The sequence below is a fragment of the Amia ocellicauda genome, chromosome 19 (genome assembly GCF_036373705.1).
Source record: "Amia ocellicauda isolate fAmiCal2 chromosome 19, fAmiCal2.hap1, whole genome shotgun sequence".
Taxonomy (NCBI): Eukaryota; Metazoa; Chordata; class Actinopteri; order Amiiformes; family Amiidae; genus Amia; species Amia ocellicauda.
The window spans coordinates 14377309-14402758 of record NC_089868.1 but is presented as its reverse complement, the minus strand read 5'-3'; the positions used below and the strand labels follow the sequence as shown (position 1 = coordinate 14402758).

The following is a 25450-nucleotide window of genomic DNA, read 5'->3' as shown; positions in this document are numbered from 1 at the left end:
AAAGAGTGTGTACGGGTGGAGTATGGAGTAATATATGTTACCAACCTCCTCTTTTTAATGCGAATGAAACATGTACATAATATTACTTAACACAGGTATGCCTATATATATTTATTTTGTTTATACCATACAGAGTTATTGAAATATATTAAATGCATCAGAGTCAGGGTTGCCATCCACTGTATACTTGCTTTACTGTGATTACTGGTTTAACTGATAGCAAACAGGTTTACTAACATCATGAAAGACACATAACTAGAGTGCATAGAAAACAAATGTGTACTAAGGATTGTACCTGAATTCCGTTGGCAGCATTTCCTGTGAAATTCTGATTGCCAGTCCTTCCGCACTTGGATACCATCTTAAATATATAAATTGTGAACATGTGATGGTGGTACGTTCATGTGATTTTTATTTATTTAATTTATTTTTCATTTATATGTCTCTAACTGTCAGTAAATGCACTAACTGATGGCAACCCTGTATCCGATGAACACTATTTCATTCGGTGGGATTTTGAGGTAAACCCCACTTTCGACAGAAAAAAGACAAATTACATGAGTTAATAATGCAAAACATTAATATGCCTGAACTACAGAAAAAACATTTCATGACACAGAACATACATGCATGCATTTTTAAAAACATAATTAAAGCAACATATGCATGCACTGCTAAAGAGATAAAAGTATATCTGTAACTTCTGTGAAATCCCCTTAAAGAATTGCACTGCTTCTTCATAAAGCATTTTATTCATATACAAACCCCAACCCACACGCCAATTGCAAATTCCAAGCCTCAATCCTTCATGGTGGGCTTCCATTGGTTAGGAGCAAAAAATTCAACATCAATTGACATGTGTAGACGTGTAATTGGTGGGTGGTGCAAAGTTTTGATCTGCAGTCAAACAAAAGGCTTGGATTTTTCAAAGTAATATATCTAATTTGCGTTATGACAAATAATGGAGGGGGAAAAAATAGGAAGTGACACTGATCACTACTCAGAACTGGGGTTGGTACTGAGACACGGTGAATGTATTGCACTGAGAATTCCTGTTAACTTGAAGACGTTGACTTCCCTGGTAAAGCGCACTGTGGCCACTTGAGACCAGACTATGGAAATTCACCTGACGCCAAAAAATAGAAAACTTTTTGGTGTAAAAGCGCTCCCTATCTGTATCTTCAGGTCAAGCCGCACTTTCATTTTTCGATAACCCATCAAGCCCTCTTACCACACGCTATGGGAAGCTCACTCCTGGAAGACATGGAGCTGGAGGGAGCTTTCTTTCACTTGCTGAAGAAGCACCACCATAACACTACAGAAAGGGCCAGAAAAACGTTCCACATGTGTTGCTTCAGACAAGGCCTGTTTATATTTAAAAGCCATATCCCATCTCAAAAAAACTAGACGCACCTTGTCTTGCCTCAGAGGAAACAAAACGCTTCCAATAAAAATCAAGGATTTCCATCTTTAAGGAAACAAAAGAAACATAACAAAGGAAAAATAAATAGATAATCAATGTTCATTTTAGGGAGTTGGTTCCAATTCCCCCTCCCTGCTGCCAGATCAGTCTGCGCATAGCGAGTCGTGGTGAGCTCACTTGACTTCAAATAAAACATCCCAGAAACCTCTAAATTATTACTGACATGGGGAGAGAGACCCCACAGGGTGAATAAAAACACTTGTACAAGAATGTAAACTAATGGCAGTGAAGAGCACCTCTAGTGATCTGATGTTACCTTGAAAAATAAGACGCTAGATGTTGACAGTTGCTGTTAATTTGTGCCTCCGGCTGCTGTGGATGCCGTGTGGTGCGATGCCATGCGTGCGGGCGAAGCGCTCTTACCTGTTCGTATTTCTCCAGCTCGGTGTGGTAGATCTGTCGTATCTGGGAGAGTTTGGCTCTGTAGTCCGAGTGTTCGGCGGAGTTGTCTGAACCGGCCCCTCCTGATGCTGCTGCCGCTGCTGCCGCTGCCGCCGAGCCGCCACCCTTCTCCGGCCCGGACACGCCCTCTGCCAGCAGCATGTTGTCCAGTCGCATCAGCTGGGCATCCGGCGGCTCCTCCTCTTGGGCTCCTCGGATACTGAGCACTGGAAGACAGGGGAGAGTTTGGGTCACTCTTTCGTATATTTACTTTATTATTTTTTCCAAGCAGAGGTGCAAAGCTTGAAATAACTCAAAAAATGACATGGTTAAACAAATGTTCTCGCCTGTTGCTGAAAATACTTGAAAAAATAAAATCAGAACAGGTTTACCATCACTGCATATGCAGAATAAGGAAAAATTCGTTTTTTTTTTTTTTTTTTTTTTTTACTGCAAATAGTGTGTAATTATGCAGTTCTTCCATTGCTCAAGTACATTGCCCTTTTGGAGTCAGGGTAGCAGTACACAGCAACTCTCTGCTCAACCACCCCACTTAATACAGCCCATCTACTTTATAAATCATGAACACTTTTATTACTCATTTCTGTGCCATAAAAAAACGGGAGATACATACTGTATTTGGCAAGATACAAGATAGTAAAATCATGATTTCATCAATTTCGTATATAATTGAAATTAAATCATTATCAGTGTCAACGCAGAGTTTATTTTATTCATTAGACTTGCTAAATCACAAATAATTCAGACTATTGAACTCTGCTCTATTATTCTTAAATGTTAAAATGCAATATGCTGAATCAGTGAACGAATTAAAAAATATGTTGGCGAGAGCAGAACATATGAAATACATATATTGTGATTGTGAATACACTGTGGTTCCTCATGTATTTCTATAACTGGTTTAAAAATACTTTTATAATATAACATTATAAAAGAGGTCTAAATTAGTTGGAGATGCTCATATTAGTTATAAATAAATTTCCTGAAAAGTTTTTTTTTTTTTTTTTAATAAATCTTTCAGGTCAGTTCTTAAACACCTTTCAAATAATTTCATAAAATATAACATGGGTCCTTAAAATATAAATTAAATAATTGGATTACATAACTCTGTTCATCCCTTTTGAAGATCATGCTGTAAATGGCAGAAAAATAAGTACATTTGGCAACTGACTGATTCGTTTTTGTGCACATAATTCTCAAATACATTTTGTGGCAGCTGTATTGGACTTAATCGGTGTCTTCAATGCATTTAACACCCGGAGGAGGAGTTTTGTCTGACTACACTGGATTGATATAGTGCACAACATTTTTTATAAAGCCTGCAATACATTATAAAATCACTATCTGTGAGTCCCAGACTACAGCCTCAGCCGTGGCTATTCACCTACATTTATAACACAAGGACAGGGCTACGGACAATGTGATAGAAGCTCTGTCTGTTTTATACACAATGACTGAGCATTACAATGGTTTCACACTGAACACTACTGCCCTGGACCTGTTAATATATCCAAAGCAACCCACAGTATACATACAGGTTCTGCTGCTAGGCTTTCACTTTGCTTTAGTGGAGAAAAACAAAACCAAACACTGCTCTGTTCATTCCCACTAGAGGTCTCTCTCTGTGTTCTGTCAGAGTGAAAGGTGGTCTCTCTTCATTTCCGAGGTTACACGCAGGGTACGTTACACTTAACAATATCACAAAATCAGGCTGGAAATCATACGTGAAGGCATCATTATGGGTTTCATTCTGTCAAGTCAGTCAGATGCAGGTGTGGGGAAAATATAATTGACATCGTACAGGATTTATTACAAGGTGTTTTAAAATGACAATATAGCAATATATATGTATATACATACACATGGATACATACACAACATATGGCATATGTATTATAATTATCATAATGAATAATAATGATAATACAGATTTTATGTTGATTTTAAAAGTATTTTGGTAAGTATCAGTTCCCACTTCCTTTGTACCACAGAAATCCAAATTATTTCAAATATGAACATGTACAATATTATGGAATGCATTATTGTACTTTTATTTTTGTATGTCTTCCTCAAAACAAAGATGCCTGAGAGGATATATTATTTAAAATGTAAAAAGAATGTGTGCATTTGGTACACATTCGATTAATTTTCCTATATGGTTTTAACAAGATAAATATGATGTCAATTGTTTTCCCAAATGGGAGGGTTCTCAGTCCTTCCTTTAGTTTTTTCAAGATGACTCCAAATGCAAATGTCAAGATTCTTCATGAGTGGAAGGTCAAAAGTTCAGGCAGCAGGCTCTTAGCAGGGAGGACTGGGGAGTGGTCAGACGACTCTGGGGATCTAAGGACCGAACAAACATCCTGTTTCATTAGTGCATGTCCTTCATCCCTCTGACAAGGTAGAAAAGACAAAAAAGACCTTCAACTACCTATGGCAAAGACAGATCTGAACTCCTCTACAGTAACCCTGACATCATCTGTTTCCAATCGGTCTCCGACAATCAAACTTTAAAGGGCCAATGAGGGCCTCTCGCTTTGTACAGATGCACAAATTTCTTCTCCCACTGAACTTGCACAACTTAAGCTAAATAATAATTAAAAATAAATGGCCGACGAGGTTGTTTTTACATTAAGCTACTCTTCCCCCCCTCGATCAGACTTGCAATGCTTACTTATTCATTCACAGTAGAATTTCAGAAGTTACTACAGACTCATAAATACAGAACCTGTACATTAAGTATGAAAAGAAGTCCACAGTGCTAAATGTAAAAGCAACTTAATTCATGTAAACATGTTTTATCGTCTTTTACCTTGAAAGAAACCTACATCTATTCTCAATCCTCACAAAAATGAGAAAAAAAGAAAATTATATATATATATATATATATATATATATATATAAAAAATATATATATGAGATAGTATAGAAACCTATAAAACAAATACTAGAAATGTCATGCATAATGCATATTGATATTTATATACACAAATATATTGTTATAGAACAATAAAACTATAAAGTTTTAATTCTATATATTTTTAAATACTAGACATAAACCGGAATAAACTAAAGCATACTTCCCCCCCTCCAACATGTCTAGACTGTCACATGAAAACAGAGCTGCACAATTCCCTGTGTTCATGCAATGATTCAATTTATATCTGTCAGGCCTCGGTTTCACATTCAGAAATGTTTATTTTCCTTGGCGTAACTACTCCCCCAATCAGTCTTTAAAAGAGTAGCTGCCTGACACGTATGGTAGTGGGCTAAAATCCATTCGTTAAAATTGCTCTAAAATAAACTTGTCTGGAGGGAAGGATGGACCACAGACATTATCAGCAGCATCTGACCTGGACAATTGGCATTAAACATTATACAGTGCTCAAGTGTACAGACTGAAAGACAGCAAAAGAATGAAATGAGAAAACGCATTTGTAAACTAGACTGCAGATTTATTAAACATATCCCTCTGCCGTTTTGACTGCTTTGTCAATTGAATCCAACCACTGTAGCTGTAAATACTGAATAGTTATCCAAATTGGCAATTTACTGATTATGTAGTGATTTAAAAAGATAGACGAAAAACGGTATAAATGGCAAAAAAATGCCAGCTATGTCTTAGAAGATAATCCTCACAACACAGAAGGAATCGCGACACAACATACGAAGTGTAGCATTTTACACTGTTATTCCATCTGTGAAAAAGCGGATTGGGCCGACTTCCATATTACAAGAAGAAAATGACCCTAAACTCACTTCCAAGAAACGTTTTTTTTTTGTTTTGTTCTGAATCAATTTCCTGCAAGATGGGTTTGGGAAAGAAAAAAATCTCAACATATTTTTATATGTGCAAAGGCAAAGAAATTTCAATTTTTGACACAGTCTAATAAATGCGCAGACTGCTACCATTAGCCTTACATTTGGACACCATTTTTCACAGTCAACAGGAAAGATAAGAAACCAGCCAAACGGTATCAAAGTATCACATGTATTAAAATAGCACGAGAAAGCTGGAGTTAAACAGAATATATGAGGACAAAATGTGAAGAACCTAAAATAAACATAACTGAACAGATAAACACTACATAGTAATCGGGTACACAATTAACCTTCGGGAAAAAATACTTGAATAAATAAATACAAATAAAATAATTTAAAAGGAAAAACGGAAGCACCAATAAATGTTTAACTGTCCTCCAAGGTTATCATTAACGCGCTGGGGTGTAATTTGTCAGGCCACTATTCGAGACATCTACAACATCCCCGTTCCACACTTTCTTATTTTATCATGTCCCAAATGAAAACAACAAACAAGAGGTCCTCTGTCAGCAAGAAGAAGACTTCTGTGCAAGTGTGGGCCCCAGAGACCCTTAACAGTACAAGTGCAACAAAACATTTATATATGTAAAATAAAGTGTTTGTTTATTTAAACGTTCCAATACAGTCTAAAAGGAACTGAAGGAAGGCTTGGATTCCAGTCGTATGTGGCTGTCCTCTCCTGTGATGCAAGCTGTGTCTTGTGGTATTGACCTGACTATCTACCCCAGTGCTGGGCAGCCTGTGTCCTCTGAGACAACAGGATCTTCTGGTTGTCGTTCCACCTGAGCTCTCAGTTACTGAATAGAACCAATTATTTGCTAAATTGAGCAAATTAAGCATGGTTTCCAGGTTTTTAAGCAGGTGGTGATTTAAAGATACCTACAAACCCTCCAGGACTGTGACCCCCTTGAGATCAGGGCTGCCCAGCAAGTATCTACACCCTCTGGACATCTGTCCTTTTGAGGTATTTCCAAGAACATCTGTCAGAATGAATACACATAAAACTACACAAAATAACCCTAAATTAGAAAAGGAACAAATGAGAGAATGAGAGAATTTCTAAGAAGTGATTGACAAGAGATCATTGTGTGATCAATTCTTGAACTGTCATGACAAAGAAAAAAAATTAAAAGCTATTTCCTTGTATAAAAAGACCTGAATTAGTTCCCTTGCAGAGCCCAATGAAAAAGAAAAATGCATATATATATATTTGCATTCCAAAAACAATAAAAGGAATTATTATATTATACAATTATTAAAAAAAAAAAGAAAAAAAAAGAAAAATTGAAGGCACTGAGTGAAAGTGTCTTTAATTAACCCATGAAACACTAACAGCCATAAAGAGAGAGAGAAAAAGAAAATCTGTTGGGTACAAAATCTTATGAATGACCTGTAGTGTGATCAGTTCATCTGGAAACAACATTTCTATGAAGGCAAATGATGATTTATTTATTCCAACCCCATCCCCAAGCATAAAATTAAATGCATGAAATGGATTATCTTAAATAAATACAATTAATAAAAACCCTGGCTTCCATAAAATGTACTTCGCTATGGGTCATAATTACACAAACCATTCTGAGCCGCTTTGTTTTAATTTTCTAATAGCAAGCTAATTGATTTGTCCTAATGTTACCAGCCCTGGGTCTGCTGTGCTTCCCCAACTGCAGTGCTGTTGAACTTACTTAACCACCCGCAGACCAACATAAACAGTACTCCCAGGGATAAACAATTATCCTTTTTTTTTTTTTTTGTGCCTTCCTTAATTCTGTGAATATAGCACTTCTTGGAAATATGTAAGTCTCTAATGGATGCGTTTTCCCATTTGGAACCATTTCAAAGCTGACTTGTTGTTAGACAAGTCTTAATCCTACTCCCCAACCACTGATGTGCGATTCCCACTTGGTATCCGATTAGACAACCTTTTATCCAGACATTTTGATTCAGTGGATCTGGTTATTATGCCGCTGCTAGTTTGTGTTTATTCAATAGAGCCCCGTACTGCCTTCCATACATGACAAGACGGCTGTATGGGAATAAAAAATAACACTTGAAAGCAAGCATTAGCCTCCTTGATTGTTCGGCGAGGGTTTTCTTTCTTTCTTTCTTTTCTTTTTTCTCTCTGTAAACCCTGCCCCTGCACAGACACGTGTTGTCTTGTATTCCCTTCTTCCTAGAGGGAAGAATAATTCTCCATCGTTCTGCCAGCCATCTTACAGTACCAGTGCGGGAGACTGCTGAAAGGTCAGCACCGGTCCACGAGGGGTAGTTACAGTAAGCGGACCCCTTTTTCATCATCACATTGGACCGAAGAAAGTGCTTTTCTCATAAACAAACACCAAAAAAAAAAAAGGAGAAAAAAGGGTATAATTTCCCACCTTACAGCTGCTGGCCTTTTATAAATCAAATCAATATTTAATAAAAAAACAGGGCGTCACATTTTGAGAGACAGATTTTTTACTGTCTGATCGTATATTTAAACATATTTATTTATTTGATTTCCAAGGAGAAGCTCTGGAAGCATCCATTTTCTTGTTTTATTTATTTTTGTTAAATACAGTATTAAAGCCTAAAGAAGATTTATACACCTTTTGGACCTTTTTCTTGTGCCAAACTGGTTTGTATGTAAAGGATAACATTCATTAATGTCTGCAAATTTCCATTAACAAACCACTCTGTAGAGGCAGTGGTATAATGCAAGGGTACCCTACACGTTAAAATATTTATTGTGCCATGATAAACAGACACCCAGATCATTTCAACTTAACCCTTAGACTCTGATGCTTTAATTTAAGAACGACAAAAGACAAATCTCCGTTCTCTCATTCATCCATAATTGAACCTTGTCCAGAAGGATGAAGCGAGCACCATCTGCAGAGCACAGTGCATTAGCAGCCGGCAGAATGAAATATTTAAATTACTTTAGGCCACCCTGCATTTTAAAGACTAATTGACAAAATAAGGGAATTCTCCCGTATTTGTGTATAAAGCGACAAAGCGACCTTTTCCACACCTTCCAGCGAGCCAGGTCATTACTTTTTCAGCAGCTCCATATCACAACTGGCTGAATGGTTTATTACATTAATAAACAACTGAACACAAAACAAGGAGAAAGAAAAACACACGCACACACACGAAAAAAAACCCTGTAACATCATGGTAGACAAACCAGCCACTCCTTCGCTCCTGCTAAGCGGTTAAATTAAACCATGTTTAATTAATAATGTTGGAGTATTCTGTCACAATTAGGAAGATGTATGGTCAAACAAGCAAGTTGTGATGTTTCTGACAGAAATGATAAAAGTTCTCCCATCTCAGACTGGCAGATACTTGGCTGTTGGAACAGCTCCATTTCACATCAATACTGTAACATGATCTACTCCTAACTTAAAAAAAGAAAAGAAGAGAGAGAAGCCCACAAGCAAACACTGGCACAGAATGCTGGCCAGAACACTATGGAATAATACTTCACCTATTGCACATCTCCAGAGCCCACATTTTTGATCATCACCATTTAAAGTACTTAATAAGAGTTAATAATATTAATACATTATGATGTGTATGTTTTATTATTTTATGCTCAGTGTTTATTATGTAAGGTGAGTTTTGTGGGCAAAGCAGTCGTATGCAGTGTACCCTGATCAGACTGGCACCCCTAAATCTCGGTTATGCACACTAAGTTGTACAGACTTCGAAGTGGGATTTCCAATAGGAACACTTCAATTACAACCCATTGACTGTGAATTCCAGAATCACATTCCACTTTTTAGAGTATATAGGTATTGAGGAGCATTGGTTTAAATCCTCCGCATCCTGAGCATTCCAAAGCTGGCATGTTAGGTGTTAGCAATGTTAGCAGTGTTAGCAATAGACACGATCGAGGCCTATTGTACAGTTTCTGTGTCTGATCAATCGGTGAACACATGCAATGAGCTCGTTTCACCAGGTTGAAATAGCATCCAAAATGATGGAGGAAGAATTTATTCTCGGGCTGCCGGTGGAATTAATTCCAAGATCTTTCACCATGCTCCTAAACACATTGTTTTTGATTTCGCCATCTGCAGGATAACAGCAGTATTGATAATATACAGTATGCCGTATTCAAATTACGACTATCATTATTCCCTCTCGGCCTTTTTTCAATCGCAGCGTGATTGTCAGCCCACGTGGTAAAGGATCTGGCAGGCCTCCAGTTTGTCTTATCACTTGTGTATGGCCACAGGTGTGTGTGGTCCTGTCAGCAATCTAGCATCATATTTGGCAGCCTGAAATCTATTCTATCGCCTTCAAACTAAGCATAAGTAAACTGTTGTGTGTATCTAAATTAAAGCCGGAATAAACAGACCTCTCAAACAACTTCTAAACATACATAGCTACTACTAAATTAAAGTGAGGTTAGCTTGTAAGCAGACATTGAATATCACTGCTCCTACATACAAGTCAAACAAAACACAAAAACAACAAAATGCAAAAACAAAGAATCAGAAAAACAAAGCCTAAAATAACCCCCTGAGTATCAGAAATACAGGCAATGTTCTCCTCCTTTGTTTTGGCTTAATTATATGATGCAACTTGGCTTTAAAATAAATATCTTTAGAAGTCAGAAAGTGTGCCAAATCTGTATACCACAATACATTTTTTCAACAGGATATGAAACAAAGTTATGCTTTGTCTCCATAGCCCAAATTAATTTTCACAAATGTACTGCAGAATACGTACAATAAAAACTATTCTACACAGTTAAAAATGGGAGCTCTAATGAGTCCTGCAGTCTGAAATAAAAAAAGTTGCGATGGCATCTCATTTCGAACTTTAGGGAATTAATGTAACGATATGGTCAGAATTCACATTCTAGCAGTAAATGTCAAAAGAACAGTGAATAATCAGGCAGCATTTCAGATAAATTAACCCCTGTGTGGTTGGTCTGTGCTTAGTATTTCTTGTGGAATTTATAGTGACAATTTAGTACTATTTGTTTGTGTTGGTGATTCACTGGGAGCACTTCATTGTGGCTTTAGCAGTTAATAAATCACCCTCACTCGACATCAGCCCATGCAACGGTGGGCCTGTCACATACCGGGGACCAGAACCAAAGCGACAGCTACATGCTAATTTAACATCAGCATCATTCGTTATAGTAATGCAATGTACTGGAATGGATGGGAAACCAAGAGACACAAAGTAGGTTGACAAGCATCAAACTGTTAAAATCATGTTTTTTTTATCTTCTCTCTTTACAGTGTACACTGCAAGTTACCTAAACTACTACTGCATTTTAATCAAAGCCCCGGACAACATGCACAGAGCACATACTGTAAAACTCAGTCATTTATAAATCGCTGTTCCTACTAAAGTACAGCACAACACACACACACAATATCCAGGCTGTATTCTTCCTTTGCAGGAGACTTCACAGAATAAATAAATCCTTAAAACACATTTTTGTATGCCTTTCTATGGCTAAGGAACAATTTTTTACATCAAAACTTTCAGAACTTACAATATTTTCATTTTTCCATTATATATTTGTTCTTGATCTGTGGATGGACTGAACTAATAAGGAACCATTTAAAAAATGTAGCATTGGCTTAACTAAATACATACTTTTTTCCCCCTAAAAGAGAATGTATGTTCTGCTTTTAAAACCAGCCTTTGTAATTTTAACATATATACACAATGCTGACTGTAATAATAATATTATATTATTAATATTATTAATAAATTATTATGCAATAGTAGTAAATAAAATTATTATGATTATGATTATTATTATTAATATTAATATTAATCATAATAATAATAATAATCATAATCATAATAATAATAATGTATTCAAATAGGTCAAAAAGATCATCATATATTAGATCGCTGGAGCATCTTGACTCACAGAAACAAGATGCCAAAATAAATAGTTCAGTAAGTGGGCAGAAATTAAAAACGCTGAAAAGATTCAAAAACCCGTTCCCTGTTCATTATAAAGCACTGCCTTGTGCAGGCGTGTGTTGGGAAGTAGGATACCCTCTGCCTAACTTACAGATTGTTAGTCTGAGTAGCAAAGAAAGCAGAAAGAACAATACAACGGCAAGAAACAAGAATGGAATAAGAAAGTAAGGTGTCAATTAAAAAAATGAACCCTGGCGCATTTTCTATCTGACAGCTGGCGTGAGTGGACCTGACAGCCATCACATTAGCCAGCTTTGGTGGCTTCTTGTCTTTCGTGGTCCCCAGAGCTTCCAACCAGTAGTTCCAAGGCGATCGGACAGGCACACACTTCATTTGGTGTTTGAACACCTCCCCTGCAGCTATTTCTAATAATGGTAATTATAATCATTGGAAGTTTAAGCAGGCCAAACCAGGCCTAAGGGCAGGCTGTAATGAAGCAGTCAGCGCTACAGGAAAGAGATTTTTTACCCCGTATTTTAAGTGAAAGGGGTTCATTAAAAGAATGGTATACTTTATTCAAAATAGGCAATATATTAGGCCTCGGGCCATTTAAGTTTTTTTTCTTTGTGCGTCTTAAAATATATATAACGTATCTACTTAATCTAATCAGACTAATGTTCTACACATTCAATAAATGCAGTTTGAATATCCTAAGGCTTCAAATTATATCTCAATGCATGCATTTATTTTTTTAATCAATCAAGGAATGCAGTACAGTAAAATAGAGCATTTAATAAGAAAGTGCTGCTGTAACACAATAACTTAATTCACTCCAATTATTCAGCTAAAAAGCCAGATTCAAAATTATGCAAATATGCTTTAAATTGCCAAAACAAATGCAGTTTCCATACCTTCAAATGCACAAAACTCATATTCATGAATGGCTGTATACGTGATGCAAAGATATGGTTTTAAATCAGTTTCTCTTCTCAGAAATATGAACCCTCTAATCCTTCACTGTAAACAACATTAAAGAGATGTACAAACGCACACTATCCCTAACTTGGGTTGTCTGCAATTTAAACAGTGGCCCGTGTCCCACAGTGGGATTCCAGCTCCTGAGGGGCAATGTTGATGGGTCTGTCATGTCATTAGTGCTACCCCACCTCCACTCCTGGCTCTTATTAAAGCCATTCATTCAATAGGCTAAATGAGGATGTCACATTCTTTAACACTAATCAACACTAAAATGAGCACAACTATAATTCCTTCAAAAATACATCAAACTGTAAAAGATCATATATAATCTTCTGCGATTTTAAAATAATAATTTATTTTTAATTGTACTGACTTTTTTTTTTTCCCAGACTTTAACCACCAAATGTCAGTGAATTACGTAAAAGTAATTATATGTTATATATACATACAGACACACATAATTACTTTGAGAGAGAGAGAGAGAGAGAGAGAGAGAGAGAGAGAGAGAGAATCTTTGCATTTTCAGTTCCCTGGACTCAGCTGTCCCTGGCTGGCCTGTACCTAGCGTGTCCTAGTCCGGTGTTTTTCAGCGGGCACGACATGCCTGTGCCATTGTTTTCCTGTCATCTCCAGGATCCCCCTGTTAGCAGCCTGTCACACGCCAATGGGAGGATCTCATGAAAGTCATAAACTATAAATGAAAGATTATCCATTTTCGAGACTGCGACACTGATCCAAGTCAGAATTAATTATGCATGTTTTTTGCCAAGTCAATTTTCCAAATCTAATATCTCCAGCTTAAAGTATATTTTTGTCATTTATCCCACGTTTCTGGGGGATGTTTACCAAGGGATGGGTCATTTTTACTTAATCTCTGATCCTAAGGGTAATTAGCAAGGTTTTATTAATTATGTTCACTTCAGAACAGCATTGCCCGTAGTATCGCTTCATTGTCATCTTTTCCTTCATAGTTCAAATGGAATTACTGCTATTTAATTTAACTTTATTATGATTACATTGTAATAAAGTTATATGCGTTTCTAGTTTTTGGTGAAAAGACTGTTAGCATCACTGTCAGACTACATAAGACCAATGAGCTTCCTCAAGAGTTCTACACTTGTACACAATTCATTCAGCAAATGCAATCTTTCTCTAACTGAAAATGGACTTTCAAAAATATAACCCCTGTCCTACTGAATTGTCAATTTACGGTGTTACGTTACGTGTGATTGGATGTGTATTTATTTATCCTGTAAGTCTAGATTGTATTTAACGTATACATAACGTTCCTTTAACATTAAGGTTTAATGTTCTGCATGTTTATTTCAGTCAACCATCTCATCGTATTTAAATAACCAACATACATAAACAAATCAAAATGAAAACCATTGTTAGTTTCCTCTCCATGCCTACAGTGCTGCTTGTGCCAAGAAATGGAGCTACAGGAACAAGTGAACCGATTTACTGGCGTGTGACATGGAGATAAGTGCATCACAATTTAAGGTGACTCTCAGGGAGAATGTGGGAGCTGCCCCGTCACATCTACATGAGGTAACAGGGAGAGGCCAGGCCCTTTCACAGCCGTCCAGGCGAATAAAGACACCCGACGCTGTCTCACAGGCCACCGTGTTTGTGTTCGCTTATGTGGCAGCTTTCATAAGGCTTCGCTCTTTGACTGGCGATGAGTTTATGTGAAAGTAATTAACAGTAATTAATCCTTAATTACTGTAATTAGCCAAGTCGCAGTAAATTAAACCACATCTGGAGCAGATGAGGGTTTCCGAATGGAGGCAGGCAGCAGTGACGATCGGAGACACTGAATTCATCTGACAGCGTTTGTTTAAGTCTACCTGTTACACGCGATCTCATTTGCATAAGGCTTATTTATTGTTTTGTTTTTTTGTTTTTTAACCCTCGATGTACCTTCAGAAATGTGTCTGGGAGAATGTCCCTTAAACTAGGTCTATAAAGACACAGGGCATATGTTTGGGATCACTGGGGCAATACACGCTGTATGTACACTGCTCCTCTCCTACATGCATCCATTCCGGCTCTTGAACTACACAAACATGCACATTTACAAACACTTGGCATTACCTTTTCTACCATGGATATACTCAGGAATATAATACACAAGGAAACGGTAATTACAATAGGTCTCTGTGTCAGAAAGGTTTCTCTGTCATTAGTGTAATTTATTTATGATTTTTGGAATTCATGGATTCCAAAAATAATCTTCTAAAGGTGGGCTTGTTTTAATAGATTTTTGGTTATTTTGATGAATAACACAAGTAACCAAATTAAACACATGCACAAAAACACATATACATGATTATAATTATTTGTATCCTGTCCTCCAATTTCCAAAACTAATGCATAAGGAGTACAGTAACAAGGTAACAAAGATCGGTGAACAATTACACTACAAAACAAATGGACTAATTAAATGGTATAGCCTAGATCTATCAACAAGAACAAACGGGAAAGCTTTTAGTTCCAGTGTGCGTTATTTATGTCTACTGAAAAGTCAAACATATGAACTGCTAATGAACCGGGCATTTTTTTTTGTAGTTTCAACATATTCAATTTCCTAATTTTAATTCTATCATGACTGACGGAAACAAAAATACCAGGTTTGACAGTTTTTTGTTTTTTTTTCTTCTCAAAATGAGAAAGTCATAATTACTCGAAATGCATAATGGCTCTTTGTTTCAGGGATCCAGATACACCATTGAGAATAAAAAATAATGAAAAACAGCATGCTTTTATTTTTAGTTTCAAATTTGAAGGTTGAATTAAATAACATTTAATTAAAAACCAAAGACCATGTCCTTGGAATGAATAGGGCTAATATATATATAATAATTTTTCAGTAGTACATGCATACACCCTGGAAGTGAAGTTGCAACCTCTTGAAATCATTTTAAAACCTTGTAGCCTCAGAAATTAAAAGTGTCATCTACTTTAGATATGCATTATTAAATACACAAAGGTTTCAGGAGTGCAGTAGTGTATTATACATCTCAGCTGTATTAGTGAAAGGTGTTCAGCTGAAGAGTCTTGGATGTTACTATGCGTGCCAGCAAAAGTGCCCCTGTTATTACAGCTTTTTACATTTTTACACTGATACATAATGTATAAGACCCACACTGCACTAGCCTGTAAGAGCTCCTGCAATCACAGTTGGGTTCAAAGTCCTCCCCATAACATTTCGCTAACGATTCATAAAACAGCCCTGTGCTCAAGTCCCTCCCTATTATACATCTCTGGATTAATTACACACTTTAATGAGATGAATTATTAATGTGACTCTTACTTGGCAGTTTAAGAAAATTCAGTCGAGCAGTCAATGGAGAGCAATGGGTTTCTAGTCCTCATTATAACATCACAAGCTGCCTGTGGGACTGATATTATATAGTGATAGAAATAATAGGATTTTGCATTTTACATAATACATGTACTGTAAGCCTTTATAATGATAATATATTCCAAATGAAGCACAGCACGCAGCACAGAAATTATTTTTCATTAAATTATGTCATCTTAATTACAGACCAAAAGGAATAGGAAAGAAAATCATCACAAGGTTTCAGAGCTCGATGTTACTGTAACAGGGCTAACACCTCAGTTCCTATCGTATCACACATACAGAGTCTTCAGTAAATGGAGTTAAACTTTCACTCTATTTACACATGGACCACAAAACCTGGCTGCTCAAATCCTTTTAATGCTGACTCTTAAATGAAAATGACTGCTCCCTCTATCGCTCTTCTGTTTGTCACCGACACAACAGCGGATCACTTAAGTCGATCATATTGGAGTTTTCATAAAGAATGGCCAAAGGATTGAATTATGGCTTCCCAATGCCGGGCTCCTCCAACAACCGACTGTTGCGTTAGGGATTAAAGCTCCAATGAGCTGCGAGGAAAATTCAGCAGCGAAAAATAAGCCAGCGCAGGGCAAATACATAACCGCTGACAAGTGAACAAGACTGCAGCTCCGGAGATTGCATCAACTATCCCTGCAGGGAGAGCTTGGAAGAGGCTTAGGGTACCCAGAGTGAGGATGTACGACAGCCACTGCCAGGCACGACACAAATTTAAGGGCCTATTTCACGTAATGACAGGGCACAAGCATTGCACCTCTCCAACTGGGGCCTTGGGGTGGCCACTTCTGAAGAGACATCTTCACAAATGAAGCCTTTAAACAGTCACCACCTGTGCGTTCACTAAACTTCGTACAATATTAGAATATACACATTGTTTTGCATAAATATCTCAAGCAACTGTCAAACCACTGCAAGGCAAGCAAGCCGTACAATGTCCCTTTTGAAAGACTTCCAATGCATAACCCTACAAAGAGTCTCTGGCAAATGGACACGATACGTTTGAAAGTATTCGCAGAATGTTGTCAACAAGAAAGTTTAAAAGCCTGTTTTGCAGAATAACATGTCGCCAAAACACGTTCTGACATCCTAATAATGCCTTCATGAAGGTGTTAGGAATGCTACATAGAAACATTTTCAAATGAAGTGTCAACGCCATTATTTTCCCTCTGTCTTGGTGCGCACACTGAGAGTATAATAATTGTTCTCCGTATTTATAAGATAACTTTCATGTAAAGATAGCAGCGCTGAAACAAACCCAAGGTTTATTGTGTTGCATCTTGGATAAGTTTTATAACTGCCATTGTAGTCTACAGAGGGTTCCCATGGGAGGCTCCATTTGTGTTTCTGTATATAAAACACTGCCAGTGCTAACTTTGCTCTTGGCATGCTTGAAAAACAATACAAGCTATCAAAAAATATCACACCTGATTATAGCTACCTTATACATGACACTATCTCAGAGAAGACCAGCTTCTTGCACTGGGGTTTATGGTATGCCCGTGAGAATACAGTGAGTATGCACATCCTAGCAGCAAACTGTTAACTTTAACAAACTAATTCGAGAAACAACTTAAGCAAAGACTTCACACTTAAAGTTACAACATAACAAATTAAATATAAACCACAAAAAAAAATCCAAACCCACAGCAAATTGCCAATGGTTTATCAGCCATCTCGGGTATTAAGCACCAAGGCCTCTCTGTTTGTTGTTTTTAAATGGTATATGAAGATCTGGACTTAATGACAGATATTTGGGGAATGCTTGCTTTCCCTGACAATCAGGTGACTCATTTGCGGTGATTGTGCTGCTAGAGATTTATCTTTGCAACCTCTATTGCCACATAGTCCCTTATTATTGACACCCTCAGCAAAACAACTTCTGGCTCTGTAAAGCTAATTACTATATTTAAAAAATCAGTACAGCAGGCCTGCCACACATACTTATTCAGCAGTTGGAAATTATGCTTTTAAACATATTAACTTGTGGCTTCTCTGCGGTACTACAGCGTGCGTTACTATTATCACCATTTCCTGGGCAGCAATCAAAACTGAATGATCATTGTGGAGTGATACATGGATGGAAGAGAGAATTTCTCTGGAGGCCAAGACACCAATTTTACAGGCCTCGGGGGCTTAGACATGACTGTATGGCATGGCCCCTCTATTCTGATAGATGAAACAGACAGAAGATCTCAGATGTTTTGATTTCCGAGCTCATTATTTGGCCCCTATATGGGTCATAGAACAAATGCAAATGTAGGTCACAAGGAACCCCTGTTGACAATCATGGAACGAAATAAAAAGCCTCATATAGTTTTTTGAACATATTGGAAGAGTTTCGGGCCAGCTGCATCACAAGCAGGCCTTCAAAAGAAACGTACAAAAGGATCTGCAATAAAAGCCAGGCTAGACACAGCTGGGGGAGAGATACTGGAGAAAACTACAGTGGACTATCTGCTATACATTCTGTCCTGGGACAGCAAACTGCCTGAGGAAAAATACTAATTTGGGGGAAATTAATTTCAGCCCTTTCTGCATAGAATCTAGCCATCATATAATGACGGCCCTTGAATTGCATTAACGTTGAGGAAATTTCATCCTCAAATACATTGCAAGGCTCTGTGAACGATCTTTTAATGACACACCACGCATACGGCAGATGTTACCATTAATGTAGCCTCACAGATAGGAGGTCATCAAACATTTTCACCCCTCCCACACCCATTCAAGCTACAAAAACACTGTCAACCCAAATACGCACAAATGGATATGCAAATGTACGTCTTATACCAGAAAGGGATAGGAAAATATGTTCCTTGCATTTGTTTTGTTTATTGAAAAAGACAGACCTATTTGAATATATGAAGTCCACTTTAGACAAGTTATCCTCATACACCTGCCATCAACGCTAGGATCCAGCCACCCCCTGTCCCACTGCTCTGAATAACTCCCAGCTGCTGGAGGTATTTTTAGCTTCTGTTTTTATTTGAACACCTGCCTGGACTGGAGTGTTTTCACAGTAAAGTTTGGAGATTTTCCATTGGAATATTCTAGTAAATAAAAACATGTGTCACTGGCTCACTAACCCACTTCCAGCTGCCTGTCTTGCTTACTTTTTGGATTCTCTTCGAATTTATTCGCCGGTTTCATTAACTCGGCGGTCCTGAATAATTTATAATGCAAAAACTCATTAGTCAACCAAAGGCAGCGAAGGAGAGCCGGAGTTTTGCTTTACGTCAGCCCTTTGCCAGCTCTTTTGAAGTCATTTTTTGTATTTCTGTCAGTTTCTCATGTGAAATCTGACATCATTATAGCACCTGGCAGATATGTAATGGGTTATGAGATGCAGGACAAATGCCCTTTATTGTCCTTCAATGTACAGAACACAGCCTGTGTTGGTTCTGTAAGTGTAGATTAGCTTTCCTTAAAAGCATGTTGTTTTTAACACTGCAGTAGTTGCGTGTTCAGTGCAGATGCATGATCCTCATATTTACCTAGTATATCTGGTAAAGCATTTTGAATTTCAAAATTAAATCTGTCTGGATTTAAATAAATAAATAAATAAATAAATAAATAAATTCAATCTGTATGTATTGGTGGGCTCTTGATGTTCTCCAAATTATATTATTCAGCCTCATAACAATAAAAACTTTCATAATTTTTATAAACATAATTCCTTGGACGGCCTCTTCATTTTCGTTCTGTATGTCACTGCAAACATCTGATGAACGCACTATTTCTCCTGCCACTAATACAAGGCTTTATCCTTTATTTCTCTGGAAAAGTACCTTCACAAGCATGTGACTGGAGCGCACTGAAGAAGTTTTTTTTTTTTTGTGTTCTTCCAGAGATAGTTGCTGGATTATAATATCTGTCTGACCTACTTGCTTGATACCTCCAGAGACTCCCTATTCAAGTTTCTCTGTGGAACCTCCTGTGCCAGAACTTGCAGTCAGTGTGTAACTTTAATTTATTGAGTCTCCTTGCAAAAAGAAAAAAAAAAAAAAAAAGTGATTGCTTGACAGTTTTCCTGACACTCTTACAATCTCGGTGGTGATGCAGCAACGTGGCTTGCTTAATGGCTTATTGTGGGCATGTGTCAGAATTGCAGCTACTAAGCATGACTATCTGTACCTGAAGGCAAATGTACCCAAATCAGCTATCCGGGTACAATGCCTTCCAAATGCATCTGCTGCTCCCCTGTTGCCATTTTAATTTACACAAGTCAAAATTATGCATGCCATGAGGCGGAGACACAAACTCCAGTCTGTGGTCGTGTTAGAGCACATGCATACTATAGTGCAATGGTGCTTTGTGCATATAGGGCTAGTGCAGTTTATCTTTGCTGACACTGTGTAGGTTATATGACCAAGAAAGAAAAAAGAAACAGAAAAACGCTCAGATTAAAGCTCGGTATAATCTCCAGACCCCTGATCATTTCACACACATGTCGTAGCAAGGGGTTACATTGTTCGCAACAGAGAGGTTGTCAGTTTTTATGAGTAATCTCATGCTAATGCTGTAGGCTACCTGTATTTACCCTTAAGTGCACACAGCACTTTATTGATTGCTGGGGAGCTATTTTAAAGAGAAAGATGCACAGGGGGTGGTGAATGGATGATCTTTTTTTTTTTTTTTTTTTGCTGCTAGAAAAGTATAGGCAATTTGGAAAGCAATTGACAATTTTGTCACTCCCTTTGAAAATAGCACTTTATAATTGTGCCAAAGCACAGAAATCATTATAAAGAAGGAAGCATGTATGCATCATGCACCCTCCCCCTGTCATTGGTCTATTTGGGAACAAAATAGAAGAAAGGTCCTACCCTAAGTGCAAAGTGCTACACTATCATATCCTCTCCAGACCTCCACAGTCTACGGGGCTCAACAGGACAGGAGGGACAGTAGAGTGGCAATACAAGAAGCCCAGTCTGCCATCCTTTTTAAATTTATTTATTTTAACACCTAGTATTTAAAAACAAAAACAAAAAAACTAAATTTTGTACTTGTTCCTCATAATTTCACTGTCCAAATGGCAACAGTCTGATCACTCGGCTAAACTGGCACACGCTCCACTTTTACTAAACCAGCGGTTTGTCTGTATATCTATCAAAAGTGCTTTGCCTTCCAGATCTGTGGTCTGTTTACAAAAGCAGCCAGGCTTGTGAAGGAATCGAACGAACTTGACATACTGCAGATATTATATCATGGTTATGTGGTCTCAGTTTTGTTAGTATTTACAACCTTTTAAAAACCTCTGATAATATGGTTTTTAAATTCACAGCGACAAATACAAAAATGTCAGTATGATTTCAGACTGAAATACTAAAAAAAACTACTTACACAAGCAAACACAAGAAGCCCCCAAAAGGTAATTCTTCAAAAGTGTTTTTTTTAATACATTTTTTATATATAAACTTTTGTGACATGAAGGATAATTAAATAAATTAAATAATAAATATGTAGAATTAGATGAAATAGCAAAGGCTGTTGATTCAAAATGAAGTCCTAGGGAATAATATTTAACACAAAGAAATGGAAAAACAGTAACAGAATGACAGCACTATAAAACACAACAAAACAAAACATGAAAGGAAAAATATGAGTAACAAAGAACTGTAAATTCACAGAAGGATCAAAATAATTAAATACACACATAAACAAAAGGAGTGGATTTATGTGGGGAGGTTGATGTTGAAGGACACAATTTTATAGTCTTTTTCTATGCCTGTATAATATGTATATTTATCCATCTTGATGCGCTCATCCTTGACCAGAGTGTTTTATGTGCGGTATAACACTCCCAACACAGTATGCTTGGCTTTCACTCACTCTTCAGTGCTGTGGTATTGGACCTCAAAAGACCTCAAAATCTCCACTGAAAATCACAGATCTGCTTACTAAGACAGACAGCAGTTTATATGAAATTGATACGCGAATTTAAACCCTCTCTACAAAGCTGAACTTATTGTGTGAGGTGCCGCATCACAGTGAGAAATGCAGAATCAATCTTTAATCAATATATCGCTCTATACCAATGTCTAATTACTATACGAATGCTTGAAATGACATATAGAATGAAATGAAATATTTTCTATTATTGCTTGTTTTGTTTTATTAAAAAGGAAAAGCCATCATCGGTGAGAAGGGAGTTAAAATAATCATCTTTAATAAGTTCCAATACCAGCACCGAAATTATTCACAGGGAGGTAGGCATATTTCATTATCCTCTGCTTGTTATTGGCCAATGGGGTACCTCGGTCTCATTTCTGCCCTACTCTGCAACTTGAAAACAGTCAGTTGCTCTGGATTAAGGTGCCAGGCGAGTGAATAAATAATTATTAATATATACAGCAACGGGTGAAATGATCTTACAGTCTTACAGAAATGTATCACGTGATTGTTATGACCTCTTCTGCAGCTACGAAAGGGTGAAATGTACTACGAGTGAAAGTTTCAGTAAAAGTCATATTAAAATATAACATTATTTGAAATTCCCACCACTAATGCCAAACAAATTAGGTAAAACCAAAAACAAACACAAAAAAGCCATTAAATATGAACATACATGTAAAATAACCTGCCTTTACCCACATTCATAGAGCAAATCCTTACTGCAAAGGCACGATCCTTAATATGCCATCACTGGCCTATTCACAGACCCCAACATGTTGTTTAGGAAAGTACTGCACTTTTTGTCTTTTCCCCCTCTCTTTGCATGCACTGTTTTACTGTATCTGCCTCGAAATGAAGATTTAAAAAAACGATTGCTCCCCCATTGGAAGAAGAAAACAGCTTCTAAAAATAAAGAACCAGAAAGTGTGTACCTCCAGATTGGGTTTGGTGTTGCTTGATCTGCTCATTTTGGCCTATCTCCCCCTGTGATAAAGCCGCTAACAGGCCGTTATCAGTGAGTCAGTGAAAATGTGCTCCTGCCAGATTAGACCTCAGTCTCTGCCAAGGTTATAAACAGCCGTTATCGGCTTCCCAAACAGAATAATCCGGACTGTATCAGCACAGAAACATATGGGCCACACAGAGAAGATAGCCTCTGATGGACACTTCATTTTAATTGCAATGAGTACCAGCAGAGCATCTCAAAAAATCACAAAGGAAAGTCTGCTTCTTTCATTGTCAAGATTTTTTTTTTCTTTCCCTCAGGAAGGCTGAAAAACAGTTATAGAAATGCACTTCCACCTCCCTTCGCCACTCCACCCCTTTTTCAAATTTATTTACCGCTGTGGTGTGAATATTTCCATTGAAATTCTCTCACCCTAAGGGTTTCGGTTTGCGTTCCTTTGTTCCTTTTGTTCTCGCTGTGACAGGGGCTATCTTTTCCTAACTCAGATTATTTATTTTGATTTTATTCAACACCTTATTAATGGGACTGGCCAATGTCACCACACATAAATTCGACGCAATAGACAGGGGAATGCAGTACTTATCCCGTTATAGAAAGTACTGCACCTTTGAAAACATCCACATGAAAAAAAATCTCTCTCTCCCTTCCTGTAGTGAAAGAGAATGGGCAGGTAGATCACATGGTTCAGCTAGAGTGTGTGTCACATGATCCATTCTGTCCTCTCTCCTACTTTCAATTTCCAGGGACATGTAGGCAAGGCCTGTATGGTATTTGAACAAATAATGGCATGCAGGGTAAGTTTAACTTAAATTAACTTCAAATGGTACAATATGCACCACATTTGCTTCAAGCTTTTATTGAAGATGTTCTTGGAAAAAATAAATAAACATTCCTTGCAATGTACAGGTTGATAGTCACTCAATTTGCTATTTACCTATTGACTGGATTTAAATGGATGAAACACCTCACCTTGAAACAGTCTTCCTTATAATACAGAAGGTACACTTAATTCCTCAATGCCATGGAAAAGCAACTTGATGGCTTGTTGAATGTACACTTTTAGACCCCTGACAAAGTTCTGAAAATCCTCATAATAATTCATCTAAAAGTTATTGTATACAAAGATCTGTGAAGAAAATAAAAACGTATTATTATAAATCATTAAATCTCGTTTACAGTGCAAATTGTGCAAGCCTTCATATTGCTTGCGAGACCTGAACAGGTAGAAAGACTTAAATCCTCAAAACAATAACAGGGGGGCGGGGGTACATTCGATCATTGAGAGATTTAGGCCCTTGCCCTCCTCTGCACTGTCCTCTTATATAATTTGCATCCTGCTCTTTCTGTCAGCTAGGCTGTGATCTGAATATCTAAGGGTTCATAAAAGATTCAGGTCTTATTGACTTCCTAGTTCCATTTGCTTTCCATACCTCCCTCTCCGTTTCTAAACTCTACTTTCAGAGTGGCTTCCATCAGGCTGTCGAACAGATACACAGAGAGCTTAATGAGCTTGCCTCGTTGTGAGTTGAATTAAAAACAACAACAACAACAACAACAACATATCAATAATGAGATAGATTCTGTGGAGATAAGAAAATAAATTGTTTCAATGTCCTTTCTTCACTGGGATTACGTTACAAATAGGTTTTTGTATTTGTGAAGATGTTGCTTTTTAAAGAATGTTTGGTAATTGTGTAGTATATCTGAAGACATCCCCGGGCTTATTTGTAACATTTAAAAATAGTTTTATCCAAACATATTTTCTTTTTAAAATCCCAAATCTGGTTTTAATTGATGTTGGTTTTAAATCATTGCTCATGGCCCCAGACAGCCACATGTGAAGATCTCATTGTCTGTGTGCAGAAGCAACCTTTACGAGCAGAGTTTTGCCATGGAAACTTTACTGTTAAAGTAATAAAAATAGATGATGCCATTCACAATGCAGAGCACAGAAAACCTCAACATATATAACTTCGCATTTTACCAGGCACAAAATTTGAATGTATACAATTCATATTTATAAAAGAATGACCAAACTTGTAATATTAGTGATAGTAGCAGGCTCACACATTGTGCCATCCACTTACAAAACCCAATTGCCAGGGACACTTATTAGGACAAAACTAATAAATTCCTCATTTTATATACTTCCTCCAGATTTAAAAGTCTTGTTCAATAAAGTTTAAAATGTCACAGTAGAGCTATAACACGGATAGTATAAACCTGGTCCTGGGGAAGCTATGTAACAAGGCACTGTCCTCTTTTTCCACTTGTGCAATAAAGTTTTATATGTTTGAACCGACTGTAAAAAGGTTTGGAAGTTGTCAACGGGGGAATAATTGGTCTGCTTTATTGTTATTATCATATTTCCCACATGACTCTTTTCAACGTGTCAATCCGTCTTGTGTGTGACACCTTTGTACGATCAGCAAAAGCTCTGCATTTTTTTTTTTTCTCCATGATATTGTGTCTGTTTTACATCAAATTATCTTTCTCCACACCTATTGTATGTAGTGGCATGTAATATATATTTATTTCTTTAATTAAAAAAAAAGAGCATAGATCCCCTCTAATTAGATCAAAACATACCGTGAGATTGCCATCTCCCTTATGAAAGCTGTGTGCTTCCCTGTCC

General features: G+C 37.2%; 1 protein-coding gene across 4 annotated transcripts in view; it reads right to left on the bottom strand.

Moving 5' to 3' along the window:
- Positions 1-25450, bottom strand: part of pbx1b (pre-B-cell leukemia homeobox 1b) — a 77404-nt gene that overhangs the window by 15402 nt on the left and 36552 nt on the right. For 2 of the 4 annotated variants that reach the window (XM_066692264.1, XM_066692266.1), the window contains exons 3-4: positions 1847-2091; positions 296-361 (exon numbers count right to left, since the gene is read on the bottom strand). In XM_066692264.1, the coding sequence (XP_066548361.1) occupies positions 296-361; positions 1847-2091 (311 nt within the window). The remainder of the gene's footprint in view (positions 1-295; positions 362-1846; positions 2092-25450) is intronic. The other 2 variants (XM_066692265.1, XM_066692267.1) reach the window with 1 other exon arrangement.